Below are 27157 nucleotides of genomic sequence, written 5' to 3' on the forward strand. Positions count from 1 at the left end.
CATGCGCAACTCACTCGGAAATGACGTCACGGCGGAGGCTGGCCTACAACGTTGAAGGTTGCACGCGTCCGCAGTTGCCGTGGTAACTGGCCCGCGCGGCTTGAAAACGGAAGGAGATGTTTCCCGCCAAGAGGGCTTGTTGATAAAAACTTGGGAAAGGTTCTGATAATGGCGGAGGTGCTGGACGGGCCCCGGGTTCGCGTGGCCACCAGTCAGTTGGCGCAATCCATTGGGAAGCCCGTTTGTTTCGTGGGACGGCTGGAGAAGGTAAGGAAGGGGCAGGGTGGGAGGCCTCAGAATGTATGGACAGATGCAGTCATGTATGTATGTTGGTTTCTTTGTGCTGTGATGGATCTGGACTACACAGCCATATAACTCAGAATATCAAGGCGGAAAATCCCACAATATCTGCTTTGAACTGGGTTATCTGAGTCCACACAGCCATACTGAGTCCACACTCTGGGCCAGAGTGGAGAGAGAAGGGACCAGGGGATAGGTTCTTGTGGTTTTTTCCCCCACAAATATATAAACCCATTGTCCTAATTCCAACAGACCTCACTACCTCTGAGGATGCTTGCCATAGATGCAGGCGAAACGTCAGGAGAAATGCCTCTAGAACATGGCTGTATAGCCCAAAAAAACCCCACAAGAACCTAGTGATTCCAGCCATGAAAGCCTTCGACAATACATTGACCAGGGGATAGTTCCACCTTGTCTCCTAATAATATAATGTAATATAACATATTGTATATACATACTAGCGGTCCCCTGCCACGCGTTGGTGTGGCCCAGTATGGTGATCTGGGAAATAAAGTAATGAGAAAGTGTTGGTTTCTAATATATGTAATGTCTTGATGCTTGTGGGTAAACAATATTTCTTGCTGTTTCTTTGCCAGTGTTGATGTGGAGATTGTCTGGTTTGCCTGCTCTGGAACATGGAACATATCATTGCCCTTCTTTAGGAGTCCCTTTCAAATCTATGATACTGCATCTGTCATATACATAAATGTGTGTGTGTGTGAATGGCTGGACGGCCCTTTATCAGGAGGGCTTTGATTATGTTTTCTTGCCCTGGTGAAGGGAGTTGGACTGGATGGCCTTAAAGCAGCATTTGTCAACCTGGGGTTTGGGACCCCTGCAGGGTGTTGCGAGAGGGTGTTAGAAGGGTCACCAAAGACTACCAGAAAACACAGTATTTTCTGTTGGTCATAAGGGTTCTGTGTGGGAAGTTTGCCCTAATTCTGTCATTGGTGGTGTTCGGAATGCTCCTTGATTGTAGGTGAACTATAAATCCCAGTAACTACAACTCCCAAATGTCAAGGTCTATTTCCCCCAAACTCCATCTGTGTTTATATTTGGGCATATTGAGTATTCGTGCCAAGTTTGGTCGAGATCCATCATTGTTTGAGTCCACAGTGCTCTTTAGATGTAGGTGAACTACAACTACAAAACCCAAGGTCAATGCCCACCAAACCTTTCTAGTGTTTTCTGTTGGTCAGGGGAGTCCTGTGTGCCAATTTTGGTTCAATTCCATTGTTGGTGGAGTTCAGAATGCTCTTTGATTATTATGCACAGAGCATATATATATATATATATATATATATATATATATAAATGTAATGCAATATAATGCTACTAATAATATGATATTGTAATTATATATTTATATTACATGTAATATTACTAATAATATTACGATATAATGGTATAGTACAATATAGTAATATTTAATACAGATATTGTACTATGCTAATAATAGAACATATTGTATGATATCTTGTAAGCCGCTCTGAGTTCCCTTCAGAGTGAGAAGGGCGGCATATAAAGGTCATAAATAAATAAATATATTTCAGTTAAAGGCAGATAATGTGGGATTTTATTCATCTGTGTGGAAGGGGCCATACCAGGCATAGGCAAACTCGGGCCCTCCCTCCAGGTGTTTTGGACTTCCACTCCCACAATTCCTAACAGCCTCAGGCCCCTTCCTTTTCCCCCTCAGCCGCTCAAGCTGAAAGGAAAGAAAGACAAGACGAAGGAAGAGACAAATAGGAGGGAAGAGAACGGAAAGAAAGCAAGCAGGTGTGGGAAGGCATGTAAGGGAAAGCAAGGGAAGAAGGAAAAAAACAAAATAAAGGTAAACAAGGTATATGTGGGAAATGGAGGAAGGAAGGAAAGAAGGAGCCGTAAACAGAGCCTGACCATCTTTGCCAGGTGGTTGCCATGGAGACATTGCAATGCCTCTGACCTGAAGAAGGGAGAAAACAGATGGACAGAAGCCTCTATATGTGTATAGAATGTCTTGTCTCATGTTCAGGGTTGATTAAAAAACCTTTTGTATGCTGAGGTAAGATTATCCTGAAACTGAATTTAAAAAAAAAATCTTTGTAGATCCACCCATCAGGGAAATACTTCTTTCTGGCTGATGGAGAAGGGAAAACTGCAACCATAGAGATGAACATGCCTGTAAGTCTGAGTTTCCTTTGGGAGGTCTTCTATTCATAGCTTGCAGGAATTGGGGTGTGTGTACTAATTGTATCTGGATGTTAATTATGAAAGTAGAATATTATGGCCAGTCTTTTTACTACTGGTCTAGCTGATTCGTTCATGAGACGAAGTGTATATCTACACTGTTTAATGAGTGAAGTTTGCACCACTAAATTCTGTTGAATATTTGGAGTTGTAGTTTTACAAGATCTTTAACATTTTCTGCTAAAGACTTCACCAAACTACAAATCCCAAGATGCCATGGCAGCTGAAGTGGTGTCAAACTGCCTTAATTCTGGAGTATAGATGCCTCCAAACCCACAAGATTTATTCTCTGACACAAAGAAATGAATGGTTAATTGTGGCACTGACATAATATGCAGATTGGGACTTAACCAAATGTATTCACCTACAAGCTCCACCAGAAGCATTTTATTGTTGTTGAACAATGCCTTGATTCTCATTGTTAATACCCATCTCATCATCTAAATAATGCAATCAGTATGATTTTTCCCTTCAGGGCATTTGCATTTAAATTGCCAGTTATTTCCTCCAAGGACTATGGATAAATGTGCTGCCACTCAAGTTAATTGCAATAGCACTATCAGGTTATATGAAATTTTAAGAAAAACAGAAGATGAGTAGTGTCCAACTGAGAACTGGATGGTTGAAATGGAACGGCATAATTTGAGTCTGCCTGAGATTAAGGTTCCTTCAGCCCCACAGGCATATTTGAATAAGTCACAAAAGAGAACTTTCTCAGTAGGAGCTTTTGGTCTTCCCTCCCATGAAAAGCAACATCAACCCTTTCTCTGCTGTAGTCTCATCAGTAGGCAAAGACCTTTTGGTTTACCCAAGCCTTTGAATGTTAGTTGGTCTTTTTCACAGGCTTTTATTGTTTTAATTTTTTTAGTAATTTAACCCGAATGCCCGCTGATTTAGATCTCTTATTGGGAGAAAAATGGGGTTGTAAATTTAATTTAAATAGAAATGAATGAAACAATGTAGAGGGGGTTGTCCAGATGCTTATCAGAAATGAGTTTTGATCTGGTATCTGAGAGAAGTCATTTAGATGATCTGTGACTGTTTTTCAGCAAGATAGAATACATGTTTTCCATGTCATTGTGTCCAATTAGAAATCTTAAATCTATTCTGCCTTCATCTTTAAAAAAAGTCTTCCCCTAACTTCCGGAGAATTAAGCAGATCTTAAGAATCAAGCACATCTTAAAATGTTTTGTATTTGGATGTTAAGCATAAAAAAGAAATTATAAAGAGTATTTTCAGTCTGTTTTTGTGCAAGTAAGACATTAATTATGTTGATTTACAGTAACTTTTACACTTTGACATAGAATGGACAACACAGCTGAGAAAATAGATATGGTGGGATGTTGGTGACTCGAAAACTCCAAATAAATGGCATTAATTATTTTATTTGCTTTGGCAGCTAGAAGAAGAGATTTCTGGAGTCATTGAAGTAATAGGAAGAGTAACAAAGCAAGTAAACATTTTGTGTGCAACATACACTCAATTTAAAGATGATAAAAGTACATTTGGTAAGTGAATTACGTAGCTTCCGATTTTGCAAACTATGCTTTTTTTTAGTGACGCCTGTACTTTTGATTAAGAAGTGTGTGCATGTGTGTGTGTGCCTACAAATTGTCTGTTCAATTATGGTAATCTCATGAATTTCTTAAGGGTTTTTTAAGGCAATGAATATTCAAAAGATAGTTTTGCTAATTCCTTCTTCTGGAATTCCTTCTTCTGGCACCTGGTATTCATTTGTCTCCTGCTTAGCTTAGGCCCCCTGGTGGAGCAGCAGGTTAAATCACTGAGTTGCTGAACTTGCTGATTGAAAGGTTGGTGGTTCGAATCCAGAGAACACAGTGAGCTCCCGCTGTTAGGACCAGCTTCTGCCAACCTAGCAGTTCGAAAACATGCAAATGTGAATAGGTGTCGCTTCTTTGGGAAGGTAACTGTGCTCCATGCAGTCATACTGGCCACATGGCCTTGGAGGTGTCTACGGACAACGCTGGCTTCAAAATGAAGATGAGCACCACCCCTCAGAGTTGGACACGACTAGCCTTAATGTCAGGGGAAACCTTTACCTTTATAGCTTCCAAGATCAGACTATTTCTGGTACCTTTAAGATATCTGAGCAATTTGTTTTTACCAACTTACTGGACTTCACAAAATCAACAGTTCAAAAGACAAAGTACAGATTTTCTTCACCAAAATCTGGTTGCTTTGAATAAACTTTTCACTTTTTTTAGTAAACTCCTACTTTGACACCATCTTTTGTAAAACTTATTCTTATGGAAATGTGTTTTGATTTTGCTGTGAAGAGATGTGTGAGCACATTGTATTAGAATTAAAATATAAATATGGACTTTCAAATTCAGTATAATGCCTTTATACACAAGAGCTTTAAGTATTGAAACAAGAGTGGAAGATATAATCATAGCAGCAGCTTCATAGTTGAATACCAGTTTCTCAAATCTGTTGGTTCAATAAAGACAATCCTTAAATATGTTGAGTGAGACAAGCTGTTTCTTCTAATGTACAAAATTAATTATAGGTCTCAGAACTAAGTTTTCCCAGTCACATTTTTTAAAATGTTGTGAAAATGCTATTATAGGTACCTTTTGAAATCTGGGCTAGTTGAGTTTCTGGTCATTGTCTTCCCGTAGAGACTTAGCCATATTACTGAAAGCAAATCCTTACCAGAGTTACGTAATTAGTATTGTGGCACCTATATGCAATGTATTTCTATTTGCAGTAGTAAATTTATTTTTCTGCTCCCTCTTTCAGATCTTGCGCTATATAATGAAGCTCTGAAAATTATTCATGACTTTCCTGAATACTATCCTTTTGGTTCTGACTGATGCCTAACAAAATAAGAAATGGGACAGTTCTATACTCAATGAAGAAAAGTACCCAATAATCTCATTTGAAAACAAGTTGTCTTAAAAATTCACTTGGGGCAACCTTACATGCATATGATATGGTTCACAATTTTTTCTGGATTGGGTTTTTTTTGTCTCTGCCAATGGATCTAAACAATGGTGCAGTAGTGATGGAGAAAAACGCACATCTCTGATAAAAGGCAAAAACTTCTCAATAGATGTATATTTAATATCTGATTGACTGCACTGATACTGGGCTCTCAAGATTCTAATGATTCAAGGCAGCCGTTATCAGTTCGCCGGACCTCTTCATATAGCAGCTATCATAATACCATCCTGTGTTGCTTGAGGCATATGGAATAACAGTCATCAAAACTGTGAAGCAAACTAAACTTTTTATTGTTTTGAGCATAGAATCAGGTGGTTTTAACAAGTGGTTTCAACCTTTCAAACTACAGAAACATACAGCTGACCAAATATTTGACCACTGGCTAAATTAGAAACTATATGTGCAGTGCAGCTATTTAACCTTTCAATACTCATGTAGAATATTAAACTTTTTGTACAGAAATTCTATGCACTTCATTTTTATCAGAGCCATTCTACTCAAAAGACATGTATGTGCAGTTGTAGTCTGCTGAAGTAAGCGTAGGCATTGCTTGAGTCAAAACTGGCTTCTTTTATTTTACAAATACTTTTGTACACCTTAACAATTCATATTTGCATATCACTATTTTTTACAGAAAGGAAGAAAACTAAATATCCATGCTCTTAATACTCTGAAAGCAAGGATAGAAAAATAAAGTCTATATTGCTTTCAAGAGCTTAAAATTAATCTAGAAATTAATTGGAACAGCTAATCTTTGTCAACGTTACAAAAGTTATTTCAAATTGACTTCTGTGATATGCATCTCTATACAGATTAACAGTAAAAATATAATTCTGACCAGAAATTGCCTTTAAGTGAGGCAATCAATAAAGGCCAGCACACCTGAGTACAAAAAATAAATGTTTTAATTATGCTTTCCCTTTAAAAAACAATGTCTGTGTAGAAACAGTCGCTTGGATCCAAAGTGTCCTGTGTACAAATATAAGTTGTTTGCATGTGGATATTTCAGTCTGATTCTTTTATTTCACCCTGTTCCCATTACTGCAATGTTTTAGAATAAGCTCTGGTTTTTCAAATGCTGGGTATTCCCACCCCCCAAAAGTAACTTTCAATGAAGCACCAGGGAAAAGGATTAGGAATGTCCAAGTATATATACTGATTGTTGCACATGGTTCTTTGGATCCAGGCCCTTACATTTAAAACGAAAAATACAAGATTGTCAGGTAAGCAGCCAAAACACATCCCAAATGATTACTACATTGCACTGAAAAGGTTCAAAAGAAATTCAAGTTTCTAGTTATTCGTTGAAGGTTTCAATATTTTGTTTGGTTTGTTGGTAATTAACAGCAGAAAATAAATGAAAGAGTAACAAACAGTATAGTTACTACACTAGTTCATATTTTGCCATACAATTTGCTAATCAGCAGTTAATTCAACATCTCTATTCTAGTCAGGACTTTGAACTATTTTAATCCAAATGTTATGTTTGATCACATTGATTAAATCAAATTTCCTTTTTGGTGCATATCACTGGGGCTAGCCTATATTTTATAGGCTAGCCCCAATTTTTTAAAATCCTGGGTATTTCTGGTCACTGTGAAATCCATTAACTTTTCATTAGGAACTTTTACTCATTCAAACAGGAACCTCATAATTCATACAAATTAACACAATGCCTTAATTCACTCATAGATTGTCTTAGGAATGTCACCCTGCAGGGTGAGCAAACTTTACACAAGAACTCTATTGTGTTATATCTCTAAGCAAGAAAAGGCTGACAAAAAATTGCCCGTAACAAATGGCCAGCACAACTCAAGACATTTGTTAAAAAAAGTTTGTAATGTCCACAGAACACTCCAAAACATTAAGATTTCTGAGATGGAAGCTTTGAGATCTGGAACAGTGTGATGCTTAATGTCTCCTTGTGAGTGTTTTCTATTTCAATGAAGTCCTCTATAAATACTTCAAAAATGAGTTTCTTCAGAATAACCCACTGAACACAGTCCACATGACACAGCTGGAGACTCCATCCAGTAGGACATGCTCGTGGAAACCACATCAGAACCATCCACACAAAATTGCTTATATGTTAAATAATTTATTTCTCAGTTCTTGGAAAATAGTAAGTGGTGCCTGTTTCAATTGTGACAGATATGGATCTAAAGAACTCCAGTTCTGAAATGCACTGGCATTTTATGGCTGGACCATCTCAGCTGGGATGAGGTTCCCAGTGGTATCCAGCTGCATACATTTACATGAACATGCAGAAACAGGGCATTCAGTGTGATCCCTAGAAAGGGAAGGAAAGTATTACTCAATTTGTTTGGAAGTTTAAAAAGAAAATCATACCTTTTCAACCCACCACAGAATTTTATCTAAACAGTATAAAGGAATTTGGATGTACCTTTTTATGTAAAAGAAGAATAAAACATTTTGACATGGGTAAGAAGGAGCAGAACACGATGCAAATCATGTGGAATAAGTAATCTCTCTCTTAAAGTCTCATTTAAAGACAAAAATATTTAGGCTCTACAACTAAAATGGAAGTAAAGGAAAATACACACCTACAGATAATGCAATGTGTTATTTTATGTAACATTCTGCATTCCCCTTTGATCCTGACCACATTAGATAAAAATGTCAATTGATCTCAATGTTACATCCAATATCTACAGAGCCTTTTTTCTCTGCTACAGCTAGAGTAAGACAGATTCTTAAAATGCAGCTTTTTGGAGATAAACTTTAAGCAAAATATATGCTTTAAGCTTCCACAGTGTGTTATTTTGTTGTAAAAAGAAATTGCACCCTAGCAATGCTTGCCCGGCAGAGGTGGAAGCGCTGCTCTATGGGTGTTCTCCTGGACTCTGCTGTGAGCCTGGATGCCCAGGTTTCAGCAATGGCCAGGAATCCATTTTCACAGTTAAAACCAGTGCACCAGTTGTGCCCATTTCAAACAATGTCAGATCTGGCTATGGTGCCACATGCCACGATTAAATCCAATTTGGACTATAATGCACTATCACAAGAACTAGCAACGTCACTGCCACAAAATTTAATTGCTAAAAGATCAAAGTCAAAATATTATACAAATTTAAGCTATTTGGCCAGAAATAGAAAAAAATAGCACAAGATCCTATTTTGACAAATGGTAGATTTGTGTCAAGCCCAAAGGAGTGGATCGACAACAAATTGACTTTAAAGTGTGTGAGACTGCCTTTCAAAAGTGCATGGAAACTGTAGCAGGTTCACAATGTTGTAGACAGAATACTGACAGGCCAGTGTTCTCCCTGGCAAACAAAGGGACCCGGTTGTGATATGGGACAGTTGTCTGCTGCTCAAAAGGTAGCTGTCCCTAAAGATTTCATATAAAATGTTGGAGATATGTAAGGGAGCTCTTTGGATTGTGGCCCTTGGACCTAACAAGATTCCTATCTGATATTCTGAGCTTGTGGAAAATTATGACTGCATTTGCAGGAGGGACTGTGTTTTTTGCAACAGTGAACTCAAGAAAAATGATATCAACTACATTTGTTTTCTTCTTAAAATATGTCATTCTGTGGCCCATTCAATGCATTAGTGATGTTATACAATATATGATTTTCCCCCTTTAAGGTAATGCCTTAATTTTACAAAGAAAATCATATAAGATTTTGAAAAGTAACAGTAAATTTTCATTTAATGTATTAAAACCATTATTATTACAATTAGCAATTCCTAACATATGGCCGCCGAAATAAAATAATTTATGCAACAAATTGATCATTGTTTCCTTACCTGAACCAGCTAAGCATGTGTCCAGCATGACCACCATGCCTACAGTTGTGACACCAAGTAAACCAGTTGTTGAATTGAGCTAATTTCTTGTCCTTGCTGAGATCCACCTTTTCATCTGACTTAGATCCTCCTGTATAAAAGGATATTTCAATTTATTTGCTTTTACACTAGTAAATATAATGGTGGTTCGGAATTAGAAGAAACTGTCGGGTTAGGAAAACAGAGGTCTAATATTAAATAATTAAGACACAAGAAAACATTCTAGAAGTCAATCTTTTCAGCTAAAAAGTAATTATCTAGTTTCCACACTGGAGATTATTTTTGCAGTGTTTTAAAAAATTAAAGGAAATATTATTAGTGGCAAGTTAACTATATTTCAAGAACTGTAGTACTAGTTTTTGGTAAATACATTTAAAAGTGGTTTTTGCATTTCTATGCACACCAATTTAAGGCCAAACAAGTCATACTATTTCCAAGGTAGACTAAATCTTTAGGACCACACGTGAAGTAGCTCTTTTGATTTTAACTATTATCTACATGTTTCCTTTTCATGATCTTCAACTACATTTCGAAGTTGTTCTAAGAATTGCAAGATCCTTGTTACTTGGTCAGGTGTTCACACTTACAGCCTAAAGTACCTGCTCTCTGTGCCAGTTCAGTTTCCTGCAGACATTACTATGAATAAGCAGATAGGTATAAGGGAAGTAGGTGGAAGAAAACACACAAACTTATGTGTTAAGATGAATTTAATAAAATGTGAGCCATACCTGGGCAGCTAGAAACTGGGGTGCCCATATTTATTAGACAAAGAGCACAGCGAGGAAGAGGTTTGCGGCAACCAGGGCAGCTTGTGACTTTCGATTTGGTTGGGGATCCACTGACACCATATTGACTGAAGCCTCGGCCTTGGTGGGGAATGCTTGAGCAGCTGTAGGAGATGGATTTTCCGCAAAAGTTGCAACTTACAAAAACCTTCGGGACAGAAATATACATGAGCTCCTTTGTAACTTATAAATAATGCAAACATAATGTTCATACATGTACAAAACAGATCAGTAATTAATTCACAAATACTTTTCCTTGGCTACTGTATTAAAGACTTCCTATTCCCATTGACTATGGAAAGGCTTTGGAAGTCTTCTAAAGCAGGGCTTATTAAACTTTTTCATTCGGGATCCCTTTTATGTGACTCCTGGATAACTATCATCATCTTTATTTGTATACCACCCTACCCCCCCCCCCCCCCCCGGAAGGAACTCAGGGTTGTTTCCAACATATAAGGCAAGCATTCATTTACCAAAAAGAAAACCATACAGACAAATTACATTGAGACAAGTACATTAGGCAATATAAAACAACCTAATTTAACAAAAATAACAAAAAATACAACCACCATAAAATACAAAAATTCTCCTAAAACACACTATATGTTTTTTTTTAAACCAATTGTATTGGAGCTCCATCAGGCAAGGTTCAACAAACCAATGGTCAAGATTACAAAATGGATGTGGCCAACTATAAAAGGGCAAGGGATTGTGCAAATAGCATATATAATATTGGTATAAAATCAAACATTTGCTGATAACAAACCAGCATTTCCAAGGCTTGTTAAACAGGTTATTTTCCCTTTTTATGAAGTACTGCTGACACATCTTCTGCAGTGTCCACTGTAAAAACTCCACAATAGATTAGTGTAAATGTCTAAGATAGCCATTAGATGATGTTCAGAAAGCTTTTCCTTTTATGAACCTACACGATCCCTTCAATCTTCCGGAGAGGGCCTTCTCCGTGGTGGCCCCTCAGCTCTGGAACTTGCCCCCCTGAGAAATTAGGCAGTCTACCCTGGCAGTCTTTAGGAAGAGTCTGAAAACTTGGCTATTCCAGTGTGCCTTCAATGAATGAGTAATAATCCTTGATCTTGACCAAACCTGTATAAAATATATCAGAAGCACTTTATTCTATCTTCTAGTGCAATTAAGTGCCCTTTTTAAACTTTAGATTTTATGAAAAAAAAGACTATTTTTAAAAAAGGCCCTGCTTGATATAAGTATCAGTAGTGGCAAGGGGAAATATGCCACATACAACTGGATTTTATGTTTTTATTACCAAATCCCTGTTGCAAGATGTCCTTAGAATGGTATTTTGAGGTGACAGTTACTCAGCTTTGGATAATAATCAGTACTAGCAACTGAGAACAAGACTGGGAAAAAATCAATAAGATGTCCTTTTTGTTACATTGAAGGTTAAGCAAACAACTTTGAATTATGAAACCGATAAGTGTTGAACAACAAATGTCTCTTTCTATGCATTGTCTGGAATTACTGATGACACATTAAGAGAAGATTTAAAAACCACTTACTTGTGCTAAAGGTTTTGAACTGGGATCCAGCTTACTTCGGTGGATGTCGAATTCTGCCCGTTTATGCCAAAACCTCCATGCATCTAAGAGATTTCGGTAGTTTTCAATCCAATATTGAACCCGTTCATCTTTAAGTATATCAGAAGGAGAACCCTAAAAAGGCAGAAGTGCAGCAATCAAGAAAAGAGATGCACAAGTAGAAGAGGGTATTACGATGAAGTGCTATGCTGGTTCCCATTTCATTTTTGTTATTTTTGCCAAGAACAGGAATAAAATGGGACCTGGTATATAGTTTTCAGTGAGAAGAGCTTTACTTCTAAGTTATTTTCTAGACCTATTCATTTGTAACTTCTCCCAGCATGAATATTTAGAAATATATGTTTTATGGGAGAAAACCCCAAAATGATGTTGCAAATGCTTCATTATGTGCAGTAAGTAGTAGAATCGTGTATCATAAAAACAGGACGTTGGCCAGTCTGATTTTACATAAAGGACCCATCATGTAGGGCCTTCATACTGCATGTTGCTAAGGACTGATAGCTTCAAAGAAAGATACAAACCTGTAGCATACAGTAGCTTGCTGTCTGAACATCTCCTGTCCTGTCGACATAACTTTCCATTAAGTCCACTCCATCCTTGGTGAGTCCTGTTAGTAGGATCCCTTCAAGGTTTCCAGCCTCTTTCATTTCATTTGTTAATTTTTCAATGAATCTATTCAACTATAGAAAAAAGGGGATAAACTACCACATTCTGGCTTTTATCCTGGAATTCCATACACCAAAACAACAGAGAAAAGGGACATTGTGACATCAAAACCATGATGGCTACATTAACTTATCAGTGTTTGGAAACATGTGAAATATGATCTTTCTCTTTTGCTCAGTCTTCAAATATTTTCAACAGAATACCAAACGAAACTAGATGTCATTTTAAAGTAACAACTTCATAAAAGTCCACCCATGATGTTTCATTTGTATTGATCTGGAGCAGAGGTGCTCTCGGGCTCACAGTACATAAAGGGGTAGGCCTTTGGTATCCACTTGGGTTTGGTCCTCATGTATACTAAAATTCCCAGATGCTAAGTTCCATTATATATAATGGCATAGTAAAATGATGTCACTTATTTAAAATTCTGGACATTAAGAATGTACAATATGTGGGCCGTGGCATCTGTGGAGACCAAGGTTTGACTAATTCCCACAACAGGTTCTGCTAGCTTGGGCTCATGGGAATCACAAACCAAAGTTTCCCATCGTGGTCCCTGTGAATCGCACATATGGTAATTTCTGTGCCTGCGTAGACAGCTTCGGAACCTTCTACAGATCTTATCAAACATTTCTGCTGGTTAGCCCCGCCCACTCTCCTCTTATGAGTAGCCTGTGGGAGGGGCTACCACCTCTAGTTCTCTACTGTAATTTGTATTCGTCACCATAACATGCCTTTTTACAGGGCAAAAGATCTCAAAATAATGAAATTAGCTCTTGTACCAAATGCATATTCTGCTTAGGGATGGTAGTTGTTACACTTAGTATATGCCAAACCAGTGTACATCCTTGCTGCCTGCCCCCCCCCCCCAAAAAAAAACCCCCCAAAGAATAAAATGGGAAAAGATGACATCTGAATATCTCACCTGGGCATCAGTCAGAAATTTGCAAGCAAATGCCACTCTATCTCGGACAGCTACATTACTTTCATACTGAAAAAATGTAAAATGTTAGCATTAGATTTTTTAAAAAAAAAAAAACACACCATCATCACAATTCTGATTTTTGGTCTAAGTCATCATGTGATCTAAGTCATCCTGTGAAAGCCACTTTCCTTTCTTTCTAGCTTCTTGGTAAACTGTATCTGTTCAGTCTGGTTTTTCAGCATTTCTTCACAACTTTCAGGACCGGTTTGTCAGATTGAGGGGTAACTATTTGTCTAAGGCAGAATGGGCAACTACACAGGGTCAGATTTCACTCCTACATCCCTTTGTGAGCTATGCTAGTGCACTTGTTGTGATCAGAAATGATATCTAGCGGCTTGGGTTTCAATCATTTTTTTAAATCTTCAGAAGGTATGTGGGAGGGCTTGAGGGGGGCAGCTGTTTTGACAGGGTTCAGGTAAAAAAAAATTTTTTTAAGAGGATGCTTTGGGAGGATCCTAAGGGATGCATGCAAGCAGCAGGCCCCACTCTGACCACCTTGATCCAAGGGAAATCATACCACCGTAGCAAACATAGCCTCAGTATCTCCATTGTGGTAGTCATTTTCTGGAATTCCCATCCACATGCCAATCTTAACAGTGTTTCAGCTCTGTAAACATTTACTATCTCAGCCTAGCATTTGCTGACTTTATTACCTAGATTCCTGTGTCCTTTTGTTTGCTTGTTTTGACTTACTGTAGGGTTTTTTTTTTTTTTGGGGGGGGGGGGGCTAAATTCTAAATTTTAATTCATTTTCTATTGATTTTGTAAAATTAATTAAAATTCACCTTCATCAAATTTTAAAAATCAAAGGCACAAATTGAACACAAACCAACAATGTGATGCAGCAGCTAAAAAAACAAATGGGATCTTGAGCTACATCAAAAGGAGTATAGTATCTACATCAAGGGAAGTCACAACACCTTTCTATTCTGCTTTGGTCAGACCTCAACTGTGTCCAATTCTGGACATCACAATTCAAGAGAGATATTGACAAGCGGGAAAATGTCCAGAGGGGGGCAACTAAAATAATCAAAGGTCTAGTGACCATGCCCAATGAGAAGCATCTTAAAGAGCTAGATATGTTTCACCTGCAGAAGAGAAGGTGGAGAGGAGACATGATCACCATGTTTACATAAATGAAAGGATGTCATAAGGAAGAGGGAGCAGTCTTGTTTTCTGTTGCCCTGGAGAATAGGACTCAGAGGAATGGGTTCAAATTATAGGAAAGGAGAGTCCACCTGAACACTAGGAAGAACTTCCTGATTGTAAGAGCTGTTCAGCAGTGGAATTCTCTTCCTCGGAGTCTAGTGGAGACTCCTTCTTTGGAGGCTTTAAAACAAAAGCTGAATGGCCATCTGTCAGGAGTCCTTTGATTGTGCTTTCCCTGCATGGCAGGGGGTTGGACTAGATGGCCCATGTGGTCTCTTCCAACTCTCTGATTCTAAGATCAAGGCATACATATTTCATATATCATATAGATAAGCTCTTTAGCTTTAAAGCACTGTTTGTAAGCTCAACTTTTTTCTTTCTGTTTCTACAACATTACTACAATTTATTGTTGCTTCTTCAAGGTTGCCTAAACCACAAAGATCTTTAGCACATGAATTTTCAGATCAAGTTTCCAAGTTATGTAAGCCCCACAGATTTGCTATTACACATATTTTATCAAAGGAGATTATACCTAATTAACAATAGCTTACCAAAACCCCATCATAAGAACCGGATTCACTTGTAAGAAAAGCAAACATGGCACACAGGTAAGGGTTGTTGAGCTGTAACCTTAGAGTGCTACACATCTCCCTCCACAAGGAGTTCTTTTCATCAGTATAGCCTGATAGCGCCATGGCCACGACATTGAGATTTAGATCACCTATATTGCAGGAACAACAACAGCACATTAATCAACTCTAAATTCCACCTGGCTACTTCGGGAGTGCATTTTGGAACTACAGCTGGCCTTTTATTTCCAATGACTTAAGAATTCATCATATTCTCCAATTTAGGAGTCAAAGAATACTAGATAAAAGCAAACATCAATTTTATGAAGGAAAACAAACAAATAAAAAGGGTAGTGGAACTACGTCAAGTTCATAACGAATCCTCTTGCCAAGACAAGTTCTTTGTACAAAGAAAACTAACAACACCCGCATGGGACATTTTATACATTGAGACTTTGTTCATGTTAACCATTTGCTGATCAAAAGACTTGACAAGGCATAAAATAAGTGGTTGTGTTACAGATTTCCTAGTCTTATTGCTCACATTACTATGATCCCTTCAGCTGTGAAGCAACGGGATTGTGGGACCCATCTATATGGTTCGGTTACTGACTAAGTTTGGGATTTAGCTATTTTTCCTCAGCATCATGGGTTATGGTTTATTGCTCATGACTTTCAACCATTATGCAAATGCTTCCCTGAATCCAATTAACTATATGACAGTTGTAATCAAACTCTTATCTTTGGCTCTGGAGTCCAGATAAGAGAAAAATGACTTCATTTCACTTTTCTTTCTTAATTAGTCGCTCTCCACCAAGGTGCTCCGAGCGATTTACAGTCTAAAAAAGCATTTATACAATATAAAAACATTCAACATAAAAACATTCAACAGTGACTATTTGGCAAATTAGATCTGATTACTTAAATGCACAACCAAGCAGCCAAGTCTTGAGTGCCTTTACAAAAAGTCACAGCTCCGACATTGCTCTAATGTATGGAGGCAATGAGTTCCACAGAATTGGAGCATAGGTCGAAAAAGCTCTACGCCTTGTAGCTTCCAGGTGTATCTCCCTAGAAAAATGTCTGTAGGTCAGATGGAAAGGCCACACAGAGCAGAGACATAAGGCAAGAAGCCTCTAGCTTTCGGCTCTGCCAACAAAATTGCATAGTGCCATAGTAGGTGGATTAAATTTAATTCTTTTGTGTCTGGAAGAACTACAGAAAAGCCATTCTGCGAACAGAAGGCATTGCTTGCATAGAAGGGTTTATTTCAATCTAATCTCTTCAAAAGCTTAAGCTAATATATGATTAGTCAAGAGAGGAGCAGATATAAACAAAATTAAATAAGAATCAAATCCTTCAAAAGGAATATTGAATCAGAACAGATACCTTTCCCGGAAGAAGCTCCCTTGTTCAGTATCTGAATCGCTCGCCGGATGTCCAAATTGAACAGGGCTATAGCAGCAGCTCGCTCCCAGTCTCCTTCTTGTTCCAAGGAGTGTAGAAAGGGTTCAACATCCAAAACTGTGCCTTTCTTTATCCACCCACAAAGCTGCAAAGCCAACGACCTTTCCTCACTCAGATACTGAATAATATCTGACTGCCTGTCAGATCCACTCCTGCTGTGTCTGAGATTCTCTGTAGTTCCTAAAGAAAATATTTCTGGTTATTTAAGCAAAAACCTTTTAACATTCATAACCACAGGTACTACACTAGATCCTTGTATTTATTTTACTAAAAATAACACTGTCTGCTCTTACTTTTAGCAAGTTCTGTAACTAAAAACAAAACAAACAAATACAGTATATACTCAAATATAAGCCGACCCGAATATAAGCCGAGGCACCTAATTTTATCACCAAAAAAACCTGGGAAAATTTTGACAACAGATACCAATAAAATTACATTAATTGAGGAAACAGTAGGTTCAATGTTTTTCAATGTTTACATAAAACTGTAATTTAAAATAAGACTGACCAACTTTGATTAAACCATTATTCTAACCACCTTCAATGTAAATGTGCTTACGTATCCTTCCAATAATAATAGAGTAAAATAATAAATGTAATAATTACAATAATAATAAAGTAAAATAATAAATGTAATAATAATAGAGTAAAATAAATGCAATAAAATAATAATAGAGTAAAATAGTGTAAATGTAGTAATACCAATAATAGAGTAAAATAATAAATGTAATAAAAATAATACTAATAACAGAGTAAAATAATAAATAACTTTGACTAGAGTATAAGCCAAGGGGAGCTTTTTCAGCCTAAAAAGGGATCTGAAAAACTAGGCCTATACAGTAAATAAAGCAGCCAATTGAGACTCCAGCAAATGTACCCTTGTTTACTTAACAAGAGAACAAATGTTGCTAAAAATTGAGTTTTAAGTTACCGTACTAAACATTTCTGGGTGCTTTTTTTATTTGGGCCCACTGTTGCGGGCTACCTAAAAACATTTGGGGGGGGGGGAGAAGGGAATATCTTATTATTTCTTAGGCATCTGGGTATAAATAGATTTATAATGTTAACTCAAGGTATTATCTGGTCAATCAGTGCATGATATGAACTAAACAGTGGTTCAGATAATGCACTAATAGACAACAATTTGGTGGACAAAAAGTTTTTTAAAATAGTAATATAAATATGCATTTACACAATAATTGTTCTCATTCAATCCTACCTCCGAAACCTCCAGGGTTAATAATAATAATAATAATAATAATAATCCCAGGTGACAGCAGGATTGCAAAGAAACAACTAGAAAAGATGACACGATATGAGGATTTAAAAATCGAACTGCAAAGACTCTGGCACAAACCAGTAAAGGTGGTCCCAATGGTGATCGGCACACTGGGTGCAGTGCCTAAAGACCTTGGCTTGCACTTAAACACAATCGGTGCTGACAAAATTACCATCTGCCAGTTGCAGAAGGCCACCTTACTGGGATCTACACGCATTATTCGCCGATACATCACACAGTCCTAGACACTTGGGAAGCGTCCGACGTGTGATTCAATACAACAGCCAGCAGAGTGTCTGCTGTGGACTCATCTTGTTGTGTTTCAAATAATAATAACAACAACAACTTTATATTCTGCCCTATCTCCCCAAGGAGACTCAGGGCAGAAAACAAAAAAAATTGCAAACATTCAATGCCTCAGTATAACAACAAATACAAACATTTTAGCACAAAATAACCTCACATATAAAAACTATTTATAACATGACATCTATAGATTAAATAAAACATAAGCTATCAAAATTATATCGAACATAAAACCTAAACATAAAAACATAAAAATAAATATAATTAGAGAGAGGATGGGCAAAGCCATTTAAAAGTCTTGCCACATTTCAGAATGCAGATCAATCAAGACATACTTACCCATAGATGTTTTCACAATGGATTTGATGCCAGCATAAACTAAAGTTCCTTTATTGCCTGTGCATTTTTGATCCATATCATCATTATACTGCTTCATAAGTATTTCAGGTATAGGAACCATAGTACATTATTAACACATAGCAGTGCTACAGTTGTGCAAATGGATTCACACTTTTGGAGATTTCTATTTTGACGCTTAATTTGGCCTGCCTGAGCTCCTGAAGAAACCAGTTATGGCTGGTTTCTTCAGGAGTAAGACATTAGTTCTCAACCTGTGGGTCCCCAGTTGTTTTGGCCTACAACTCCCAGAAATCCCAGCCAGTTTACCAGCTTTTACGATTTCTGGGAGTTGAAGGCCAAAACATCTGGGGACCCACAGGTTGAGAATCGCCGGTCTAAGGGATAAGGCCATAAGCTGAACATAATAAAATGCACATGCCAACAACATTAATATTTATGTATCCCATAAGAAATGCTATCAATTTAGCGGAGTTTAATTACTAATCTGAAAAAGTATCCTGACATGATCCTATTCTGCACCAAATCCCTATGTCCTTGATGCTCTTCTTGCTCATTTCATTATTGTTAGCTTGTCTTTCCATTCAGTACCACAACTGTCAACATTAAAGGATCAACATAACCACGTGTTTTTGTGAATGCACAAATACACTTTTCTTTTCTTGCTCACTCTTGGTGATTGCCCATTTCCCTTTAACCAATCTGTAGCTTAGGGAAAACCAAATCTGTCACCTCTCCTTCACCTCTGGTATTTCTGAGCAGCAGCAAATAATGCACTGAAACACATAATTTCCCACCCCTACAAAATACTGCCTTTTTGCAGGTCACTTCTAGTATACCAAACACCATTTTAAAGGATATAGTGCAGAGTGTACCAAAGCGACTTCAGCTGTGGGTCTTCATTTCCAGCCAGAACATGGTTTCTCCAGACCTGTTCCGTGTCAAGACCATACCTGGATAAAGCTCTTAGGCGCATTTTGGTGGCAATGTCTTTTTCTGAGGAACTTCCCTCTCCTTCCTCTGTGCACTCATATAAATGCCTCCCGCAGGCCCACGTTAAAGAGGTAACTGGGCTCCATGCCAAAGAGATCCTTTCAAACACTGTGAAGTCAGACATCGTCCGGTTGGGAGTCACAACTACCATGCGATTTTGATTTGTAGGATGCCATGCGAAAGAAGCGATGTAGTGTTCACAAGGCTGCACGCTTCTTTCAATGATTGTAGGTTCAGTTTCGTCCCCAATTGGCGTTGGAGTGTGCTGCATATCATAGAGCTTGATAATATTACTATCCCTGGTTAAAGTAGCCAGTAGTCCAGTCCTGGTAGGACACCATGCTACTTTGGTTAAAGGCTTGGGTTGTTCCATTAGGGTTAACACAGGCTTTTCAAATTTTCTCAGGTCCCATATGGCCACTTGACCTTCATAGAAGGAAGCGACACGATCATGGAAGAATGGATCAACAGTTACCCCCTGAACAGCCTTAGTATTCACAAACATTTTCTGACTTGTATTCCGAAGGTCAAAGATAGCCAGGTTTCGGTGCATTCCAGCCAAAAGGAGTTTCTGATCCCTTGGAAGCCAACAAAGAGAAAGGCAAGCATCGTTCTGTCCTAATTCATAAAGTGGTTTGGTTACAACCAGTCCTGCTTCAGTATCTCCTGCCGACAGCTTGACTTTCTCAGTGCTAACTGGAGTTTCTGGAGTGTATTTGCTACTAATGTCCCAGATCAGTACTGAAAAGTCAGCCCGGTGTTTATCCAGGCCAGCAGCAAGCCAGTTACTGTCCAATGGATTCCATGCAAGTGTGTTACATTGTCGAGCATGTTTAGGAACAAACTCTTTTCCTATCAAATCCTTGCACTTTGAATTGTGATCCTGGCCAAGACTGGCAAGCACAACTCGGCCGTTGGCCTGCCCAACTGCTAGAAGACATTCAGGGTCGTACTTGGGATACCAAGCTACACATTTCAGATATGGAGTGTCTGAATTGATAGACAATAGTGTGGCAGTTGTTTCTTCAGATAAACGCAGAGACCCTGCTTTCAGTTCTGAACTTACAGCAGATTCAATGTGGTAGAGACTGAGTTCTGAATCGCACACGACAAACCTATCCACATGGTGTGGAGCCCAAAGAATGTCAGGTTTGGAGCCACTCATATCTTCTTATGGCAAATGGATGCAAGGACTTGAAAAAGGTGTTGGAAGGACAGGGCTGGGATCATTCATATGGACAGTGCTTTCTTTGAAAAAAGGAAAGGAAATAAGAATATATTAATATCAAGACCTCAAATACACTTCCAGCTTCGAAGGGTGCATATACTCTGTAGAAATAATGCAGTTTGACACCACTTTAACTGTCATTGCCCAGTGCTTATGGAATCACAGGAGTTGCTGTTTTAAATTAACTTTAGTTTTCTCTGCCAAATAGTGCTGGTGTCCCACCAAACTGCAAATCCTAGAATTCTATTGAGCCATAGCATTTATATACTGTAATTGTCAAATTATATTAAGACCTTTCTGAATCCTTCAGATTTCTCCTTACTCGGTGCCAGTATGGACATTAATTAAAATTTAATCCAATTATCTTTTCACACACATATATTTTTGTGGAATTTCTCTCATACATATGTGACTACTTAGCCATCCAACTAGACCATCAATAAAAATGGGGGGGGGGGGGTGCAGTTGGATTCCACTATAAAGCCAAGTGCACTTGAGACTACTGACCTACCCTTCCCTGAGACTACAGGCTGCAACAATGATACCCAATGTGTGCAAATGTTTGAGTGCTGGACTATGGATGCATCTACACTGTAGAATGAATGCAGTTTGACATCACTCAAACAGCCATGGCTCAATGCTAGGGAATCATGGAAATTGTAGTTTCCCAAAGTGCTAAGCCCTTCCTGCTAAAGAGTGCTGGGGCCTGCCAAAATACAACTCCCACGATTCCATAACGTTGAGTCAGGACAATTAAACTGGCACTAAACTGGTTTAAGTCTAGTGTGGATGCACCCAAAATTTGCAGTGACTGAAGTAAAGTTGAGGATGGAGAGGGAAAGCGAAATGAGAGGGAAGGTGAAAAGAGGGGGAGAAACTAAAGGCCCTTCCACACAGCCATATAACCCAGAATATCAAGGCAGAAAATCCTACAATATCTTCTTTGAACTGGGTTATCTGAGTCCGCACTACCATATATTCCAGTTCAAAGCAGATAATGTTGGGATTTTATTCAGCTGTGTGGAAGGGGCTTTAAAGTGCCATTGATTTCAATACATCTAGGACAGCAAAACTAACTAAAATGGACTGAGGCTATTGTTACACTGTGATGATGCAGCCTGGGACATTTTTAATACAGAAGAAGTGAGACAACAGAAGATCAGCTGGGACTATCCCCGGCAAATCAGAAGAAATGGTGCATATGGCAATGGGAAAGACAATTTGCTCAAGGTTTCTGGCTGAGAGTCTAAGAGACCTGGGTTACAATCCCCCATTCAGTCAATAAAACCCATTAGGTGAGGCACACTTTCTCAGCCCTAGATGAAGCTGGAGGTACCTCCCTGCCCTTTTGAAATATATTGTCTAGAAAACTTTGTGAAGGTTCACACACACACCCAAAGGAGACTGAGAGGAGAGGAGAGGGAGAGAAGGTGGAAGGAAGAATCATAGAGGGTTGTTGTGAGTTTTCTGGGCTGTATGGTCATGTTCTAGAAGCATTCTCTCCTGACGTTTTGCCTGTATCTGTGATAGGCATCCTCAGAGGTTGTGAGGTCCTAATCACCTCTCAACAAAGGATTTTCCCAGGCAGTAGCAAGCCACACCTAAAAACTGTCAGGCCATCGAATGCTAATCAAGGTGACCAATTGAAACAGTCACACCTACCTCAAACAGACAAGAGTTCTTTCTCTCACCCTGGACCTTCCACAGATATATAAAACCATTTTCCTAGTTTCCAACAGACCTCACAACCTCCGAGGATGCCTGCCATAGATGAAGGAGAAACGTCAGGAGAGAATGCTTCTGGAAAATGGCCATACAGCCCGGAAAACACACGACAACCCAGTGATTCCAGCCATGAAAGCCTTCAACAATACAAGAATCATAGAGTTGGGAAAGACAACATGGGTTATCTAGTCCCATCCCCTGCCATGCAGGAAAAGCATAAAGTATCCCTGACAGATGGCCATCTGTTTAAAAGCTTCCAAGGAAGGAGCTTCCACCATGCTCTGAAGAGAAGAGTCCCACTGTTTAACACAGGGGTCCTTCAACTAAGGCCCGGGGGCTGGAAGCGGCCCTCCGAGGTCATTTACCCGGCCCTCGCTCAGGGTCAGCTTAAGTCTGAAATGACTTGAAAACACACAACAATAACAACAATCCTGTCTCTCACGACCTCCACTGAAACGAGCTCTCCTCCGTAAATAATCTGTCCTTGTTTATCTTGTGTTTATCTCGCCTGAGTTTTTAATCTGTTTCTACCCAGTTTTCTTTTATCCATTACATGTAGCTCGCCCATGTTATTGCGTTTATTGTAATTGTATATTGTTATGTTGTCTTTTGTTTTATGTAATTGCGTTATTATTGTTTATTATTTGCGTTTTCGGTTTTGCTTTATTTCATGTAAATGTTGTTTTGGGCTTGGCCTCATGTAAGCCGCACCGAGTCCCCATTGGGGAGATGGAGCGGGGTACAAATAAAGTTTATTACTATTATTATTATTATTATTATTATTATCAGCCAAAAGTAGGCCCACACTTCCCGTTGAAATACTAATAATTTTATATTTGTTGAAATTGTTCTTCATTTTAATTAATGTATTGTTTTAAGTGTTTTTTTGCACTGCAAATAAGATATATGCATGTAGCTCGCCCATGTTATTGTGATTATTGTAATTTTATATCGCTATGTTGTCTTTTGTTTTATGCAATTGTGTTATTATTGTTTATTATTTGTGTTTTCGGTTTTGTTTTATTTCATGTAATTGTTGTTTTGAGCTTGGCCTCATGTAAGCCGCACCGAGTCCCCATTGGGGAGATGGAGCGGGGTACAAATAAAGTTTATTATTACTATTATCAGCCAAAAGCAGGCCCACACTTCCCATTGAAATACTAATAATTGTATATTTGTTGAAATTGTTCTTCTTTTTAATTACTGTATTGTTTTAAGTGTGGGTTTTTTGCACTAGAAATAAGATATATGCAGTGTGCATAGGAATTCATTCATTTTTTTTTCCAAATTATAATCCGGCCCTCCAACAGTTAGAGGGACTGTGACCTGGCCCTCTGTTTAAAAAGTTTGTGGACCCCTGGTCTAGATCAAGGGAAGTCAGAGTGCCACTCTATTCTGCTTTGGTCAGACCTCATGTTGTTCATTCGTTCAGTCATCTCCGACTATTCGTGACCTCATGGACCAGCCCACGCCAGAGCTCCCTGTTGGCCGTTACCACCCCCAGCTCCTTCAAGGTCAGTCCAGTCACTTCAAGGATGCCATCCATCCATCTTGCCCTTGGTCGGCCCCTCTTCCTTTTACCTTCCATTTTCCCCAGCATAATTGTCTTCTCTAGGCTTTGCTGTCTCCTCATGATGTGGCCAAAGTACTTCAACTTTGTCTCTAGTATCCTTCCCTCCAATGAGCAGTCGGGCTTTATTTCCTGGAGGATGGACTGGTTGGATCTTCTCGCAGTCCAAGGCACTCTCAGGGTCAGACCTCAAACTGTGTCCAAAAGTTTGTGGACCCCTGGTTTAACAGCTCATAGGGGCAGGAAGTTCTTCCTAAGGTTCAGGTGGAATCTGCTTTCCTGTAATTTGAACCAACTGCTCTGAATCCTAGTCTCCAGGGCAGCAAAAAACAAGCCTGCTCTCTCTTCCTTATGACACCCAGAGAAAAAGATTGGAGAAAGAGAGGGGGATAATAGGGAGGTGGGGAGAGGAGGGAAGGAGGAAAAGTGAGGAAAAGGAGGGAAAGAGAAAAGGAGGGAAAGGAGGGAAAGAGAAAAGGAGACATAGACGAAGAAACAAGAGACTGGGGAGAGAAATAGAGAGAAACTGGGGAAATGGGGTGAGCGATGGAGAGAGAAAGAGGAGAGGGAAGGAGGGGGGAGAAAGTAAACAAAAGAGTTTGGGGGGAGGAAGGGAGAAAGGGAGGGACTCACCCCTTGACCCCTTTCCAGGACTCCGACCCTCGAGTGAAGCAGCAACAGCAGTCTGGGGAGACAGGCAAGGGCTCAGACATAGATCTAGGAAAGCTCTGGCACTAGGGCAGCGCCTCCAGCTTGTAGAGAGGCTTCCACTTCCGGCGTCAAACCCAACTACATCCGGAAGGCGTGGCTAGAGAAGTGACTTTGAGGACTTTGAGGTGGGCGGGACTTCCTCCTCTCTGATCAGAGTAAGTCTTCTCTAGGACTCACCCTGATCAGAGGGGAGGAAGTCAGGAAGTGGCTGCAAGTGGGATTCTGCCTTATGGACAGAGCAATTCTGTCCACATAGAATCCTCCGGTGGCGCAGTGGGTTAAATAAACCCTTGTGCCGGCAGGACTGAAGACCCGATAGGCCGCAGGTTCGAATCCAGGGAGAGCGCGGATGAGCTCCCTCTGTCAGCTCCAGCTCCCCATGCGGGGACATGCGAATTTTTTTCCTGGCAAAATAAATGACAGAATAGGAGCATTTGACCAGTATTTAAGATGTGGTGTCGAGGAAAGCCTCCCAACATTTACTATCTCAGCCTAGCATTTGCTGACTTTATTACCAAGATTCAGTGTCATTTTGTTTGCTTGTTTTGGCTTACTGTGGGGGTTTTTTTGGGGGGGGGGGGATTCTAAATTCTAAATTTTATTTCATTTTGTATTGATTTTGTAAAATTACTTAAATTCACTTTCATCGAATTTTAAAAATCAAAGGCACAAACTGAACACGAACCAACAATGTGATGCAGCAGCTTAAAAAGCCAATGCGATCTTGAGCTGCATAGAATCATAGAATCAAAGAGTTGGAAGAGACCTCATGGGCCATCCAGTCCAACCCCCTGCCAAGAAGCAGGAATATTGCATTCAAATCACCCTTGACAGATGGCCATCCAACCTCTGTTTAAAAGCTTCATTCAAATATTTAAAATATTGCATTCAAATCACCCCTGACAGATGGCCATCCAGCCTCTGTTTAAAAGCTTCATTCAAATATTTAAAATATTGCATTCAAATCACCCCTGACAGATGGCCATCCAACCTCTGTTTAAAAGCTTCATTCAAATATTTAAAATATTGCATTCAAATCACCCCTGACAGATGGCCATCCAACCTCTGTTTAAAAGCTTCATTCAAATATTTAAAATATTGCATTCAAATCACCCCTGACAGATGGCCATCCAGCCTCTGTTTACAAGCTTCCAAAGAAGGAGCCTCCACCACACTCCGAGGCAGAGTGTTGCACTGCTGAACGGCTCTCACAGTCAGGAAGTTTTTCCTCGTGTTCAGATGGAATCTCCTCTCTTGTAGTTTGAAGCCATTGTTCCGTGTCCTAGTCTCCAAGGAAGCAGAAAACAAGCTTGCTCCCTCCTCCCTGTGGCTTCCTCTCACATATTTATACATGGCTATCATATCTCCTCTCAGCCTTATCTTCTTCAGGCTAAACATGCCCAGCTCCTTAAGCCGCTCCTCATAGGGCTTGTTCTCCAGACCCTTGATCATTTTAGTCGCCCTCCTCTGGACACATTCCAGCTTGTCAATATCTCTCTTGAATTGTGGTGCCCAGAATTGGACACAATATTCCAGGTGTGGTCTAACCAAAGCAGAATAGAGGGAGTATAGTGTCTAGATCAGGGGTCCTGAAACTAAGGCCCGGGGCCCAGATACGGCCCTCCAAGGTCATTTACCTAGCCCTCGCTCAGGGTCAACCTAAGTCTGAAACGACTTGAAAGTACACAACAACAATCAGTCATCAGTCAAGAGCAGCCCCACACTTCCCATTGGAATACTAATAAGTTTATATTTGTTAAAATAGTTCTTCATTTTAATTACTGTATTTTTTTAAGTGTTTTGCACTACAAATAAGATATGTGCAGTGTGCACAGGAATTCATTCATGTTTTTTTTTTCAAATTATAATCCAGCCCTCCAACAGTTTGAGGGACTGTGACCTGGCCCTCTGTTTAAAACGTTTGAGGACCCCTGGTCTAGATCAAGGGAAGTCAGAGTGCCACTCTATTCTGCTTTGGTCAGACCTCATACTGTGTCCAATTCTGGACATCACAATTCAAGAGAAGTATCGACAAGCTGGAAAGTGTCCAGAGGAGGGCAACTAAAATGAATGGTAAAACATCAAAACAACTGGCTGTCCCCTGGGCAACGTCCAGTTCTCTCACACCAGAAGCGACTTGCAGTTTCTCAAGTCACTCCTGACACAGGGGGAAAAAGGAGCAATAGAACTCTGCTGGGTTCAATGAGGCTGATTCCTACATTAGGTCTTATATAGGACCCACCCTAGCAATAAGCCTCAGCAGAGCTCTATGGCCAAATACACATTCATATAATTGCTCTATCCATAAGGCAGAATCCCATTTGCAGCCACTTACTTCCAATTAATCTTATAGCCACTTACCTAAGAGTAATCACAGCATCATTGAAATAGAAAACCAAGTAAACCTCAAAGGTTTAACCTCAATTGTGACCTTGAACAAGTTGTAAGTAAAAATCAAGATGGAAATGGTATGGTAGATGG

The 27157-nt window shown here is 39.3% G+C and overlaps 2 protein-coding genes across 2 annotated transcripts; one reads left to right on the forward strand and one right to left on the reverse strand.

The window, feature by feature from the left end:
* The first annotated feature begins 1 nt into the window (after window position 1).
* On the forward strand, window positions 2-5959 carry LOC132778820 (replication protein A 14 kDa subunit-like). Its single transcript, XM_060782202.2, has 4 exons — window positions 2-267; window positions 2389-2463; window positions 3930-4038; window positions 5294-5959. The coding sequence occupies exons 1-4, from the start codon at window positions 169-171 to the stop codon at window positions 5365-5367; spliced, it is 357 nt and encodes a 118-aa protein (XP_060638185.2). The 5' UTR covers window positions 2-168; the 3' UTR covers window positions 5368-5959.
* MIOS (meiosis regulator for oocyte development) lies at window positions 5765-24749 on the reverse strand. Its single transcript, XM_060782204.2, has 11 exons — window positions 24599-24749; window positions 19311-20690; window positions 18432-18530; window positions 16428-16685; window positions 15021-15190; window positions 13261-13326; window positions 12191-12349; window positions 11631-11783; window positions 10039-10243; window positions 9272-9401; window positions 5765-7787 (listed from the first exon to the last, which is right to left on the reverse strand). The coding sequence occupies exons 2-11, from the start codon at window positions 20605-20607 to the stop codon at window positions 7691-7693; spliced, it is 2634 nt and encodes an 877-aa protein (XP_060638187.2). The 5' UTR covers window positions 20608-20690; window positions 24599-24749; the 3' UTR covers window positions 5765-7690.
* Window positions 24750-27157: the final 2408 nt, after the last annotated feature.

This window comes from Anolis sagrei, chromosome 6 (genome assembly GCF_037176765.1).
Source record: "Anolis sagrei isolate rAnoSag1 chromosome 6, rAnoSag1.mat, whole genome shotgun sequence".
NCBI classification, from domain to species: Eukaryota; Metazoa; Chordata; class Lepidosauria; order Squamata; family Dactyloidae; genus Anolis; species Anolis sagrei.

Excerpts from the sequence above, each read along its gene's own strand:
- LOC132778820 (XM_060782202.2), top strand. The coding sequence starts at position 169 with ATGGCGGAGGTGCTGGACGGGCCCCGGGTTCGCGTGGCCACCAGTCAG. Across the intron at positions 268-2,388 it reads TCGTGGGACGGCTGGAGAAG|ATCCACCCATCAGGGAAATA; the intron begins GTAAGGAAGGGG and ends AAATCTTTGTAG. Across the intron at positions 2,464-3,929 it reads CCATAGAGATGAACATGCCT|CTAGAAGAAGAGATTTCTGG; the intron begins GTAAGTCTGAGT and ends TTGCTTTGGCAG.
- MIOS (XM_060782204.2), bottom strand. The coding sequence starts at position 20,607 with ATGAGTGGCTCCAAACCTGACATTCTTTGGGCTCCACACCATGTGGAT. Across the intron at positions 15,191-16,427 it reads GGGAGCTTCTTCCGGGAAAG|GTGATCTAAATCTCAATGTC; the intron begins GTATCTGTTCTG and ends CCTGCAATATAG. Across the intron at positions 11,784-12,190 it reads CAAGCTACTGTATGCTACAG|GGTTCTCCTTCTGATATACT; the intron begins GTTTGTATCTTT and ends CTGCCTTTTTAG.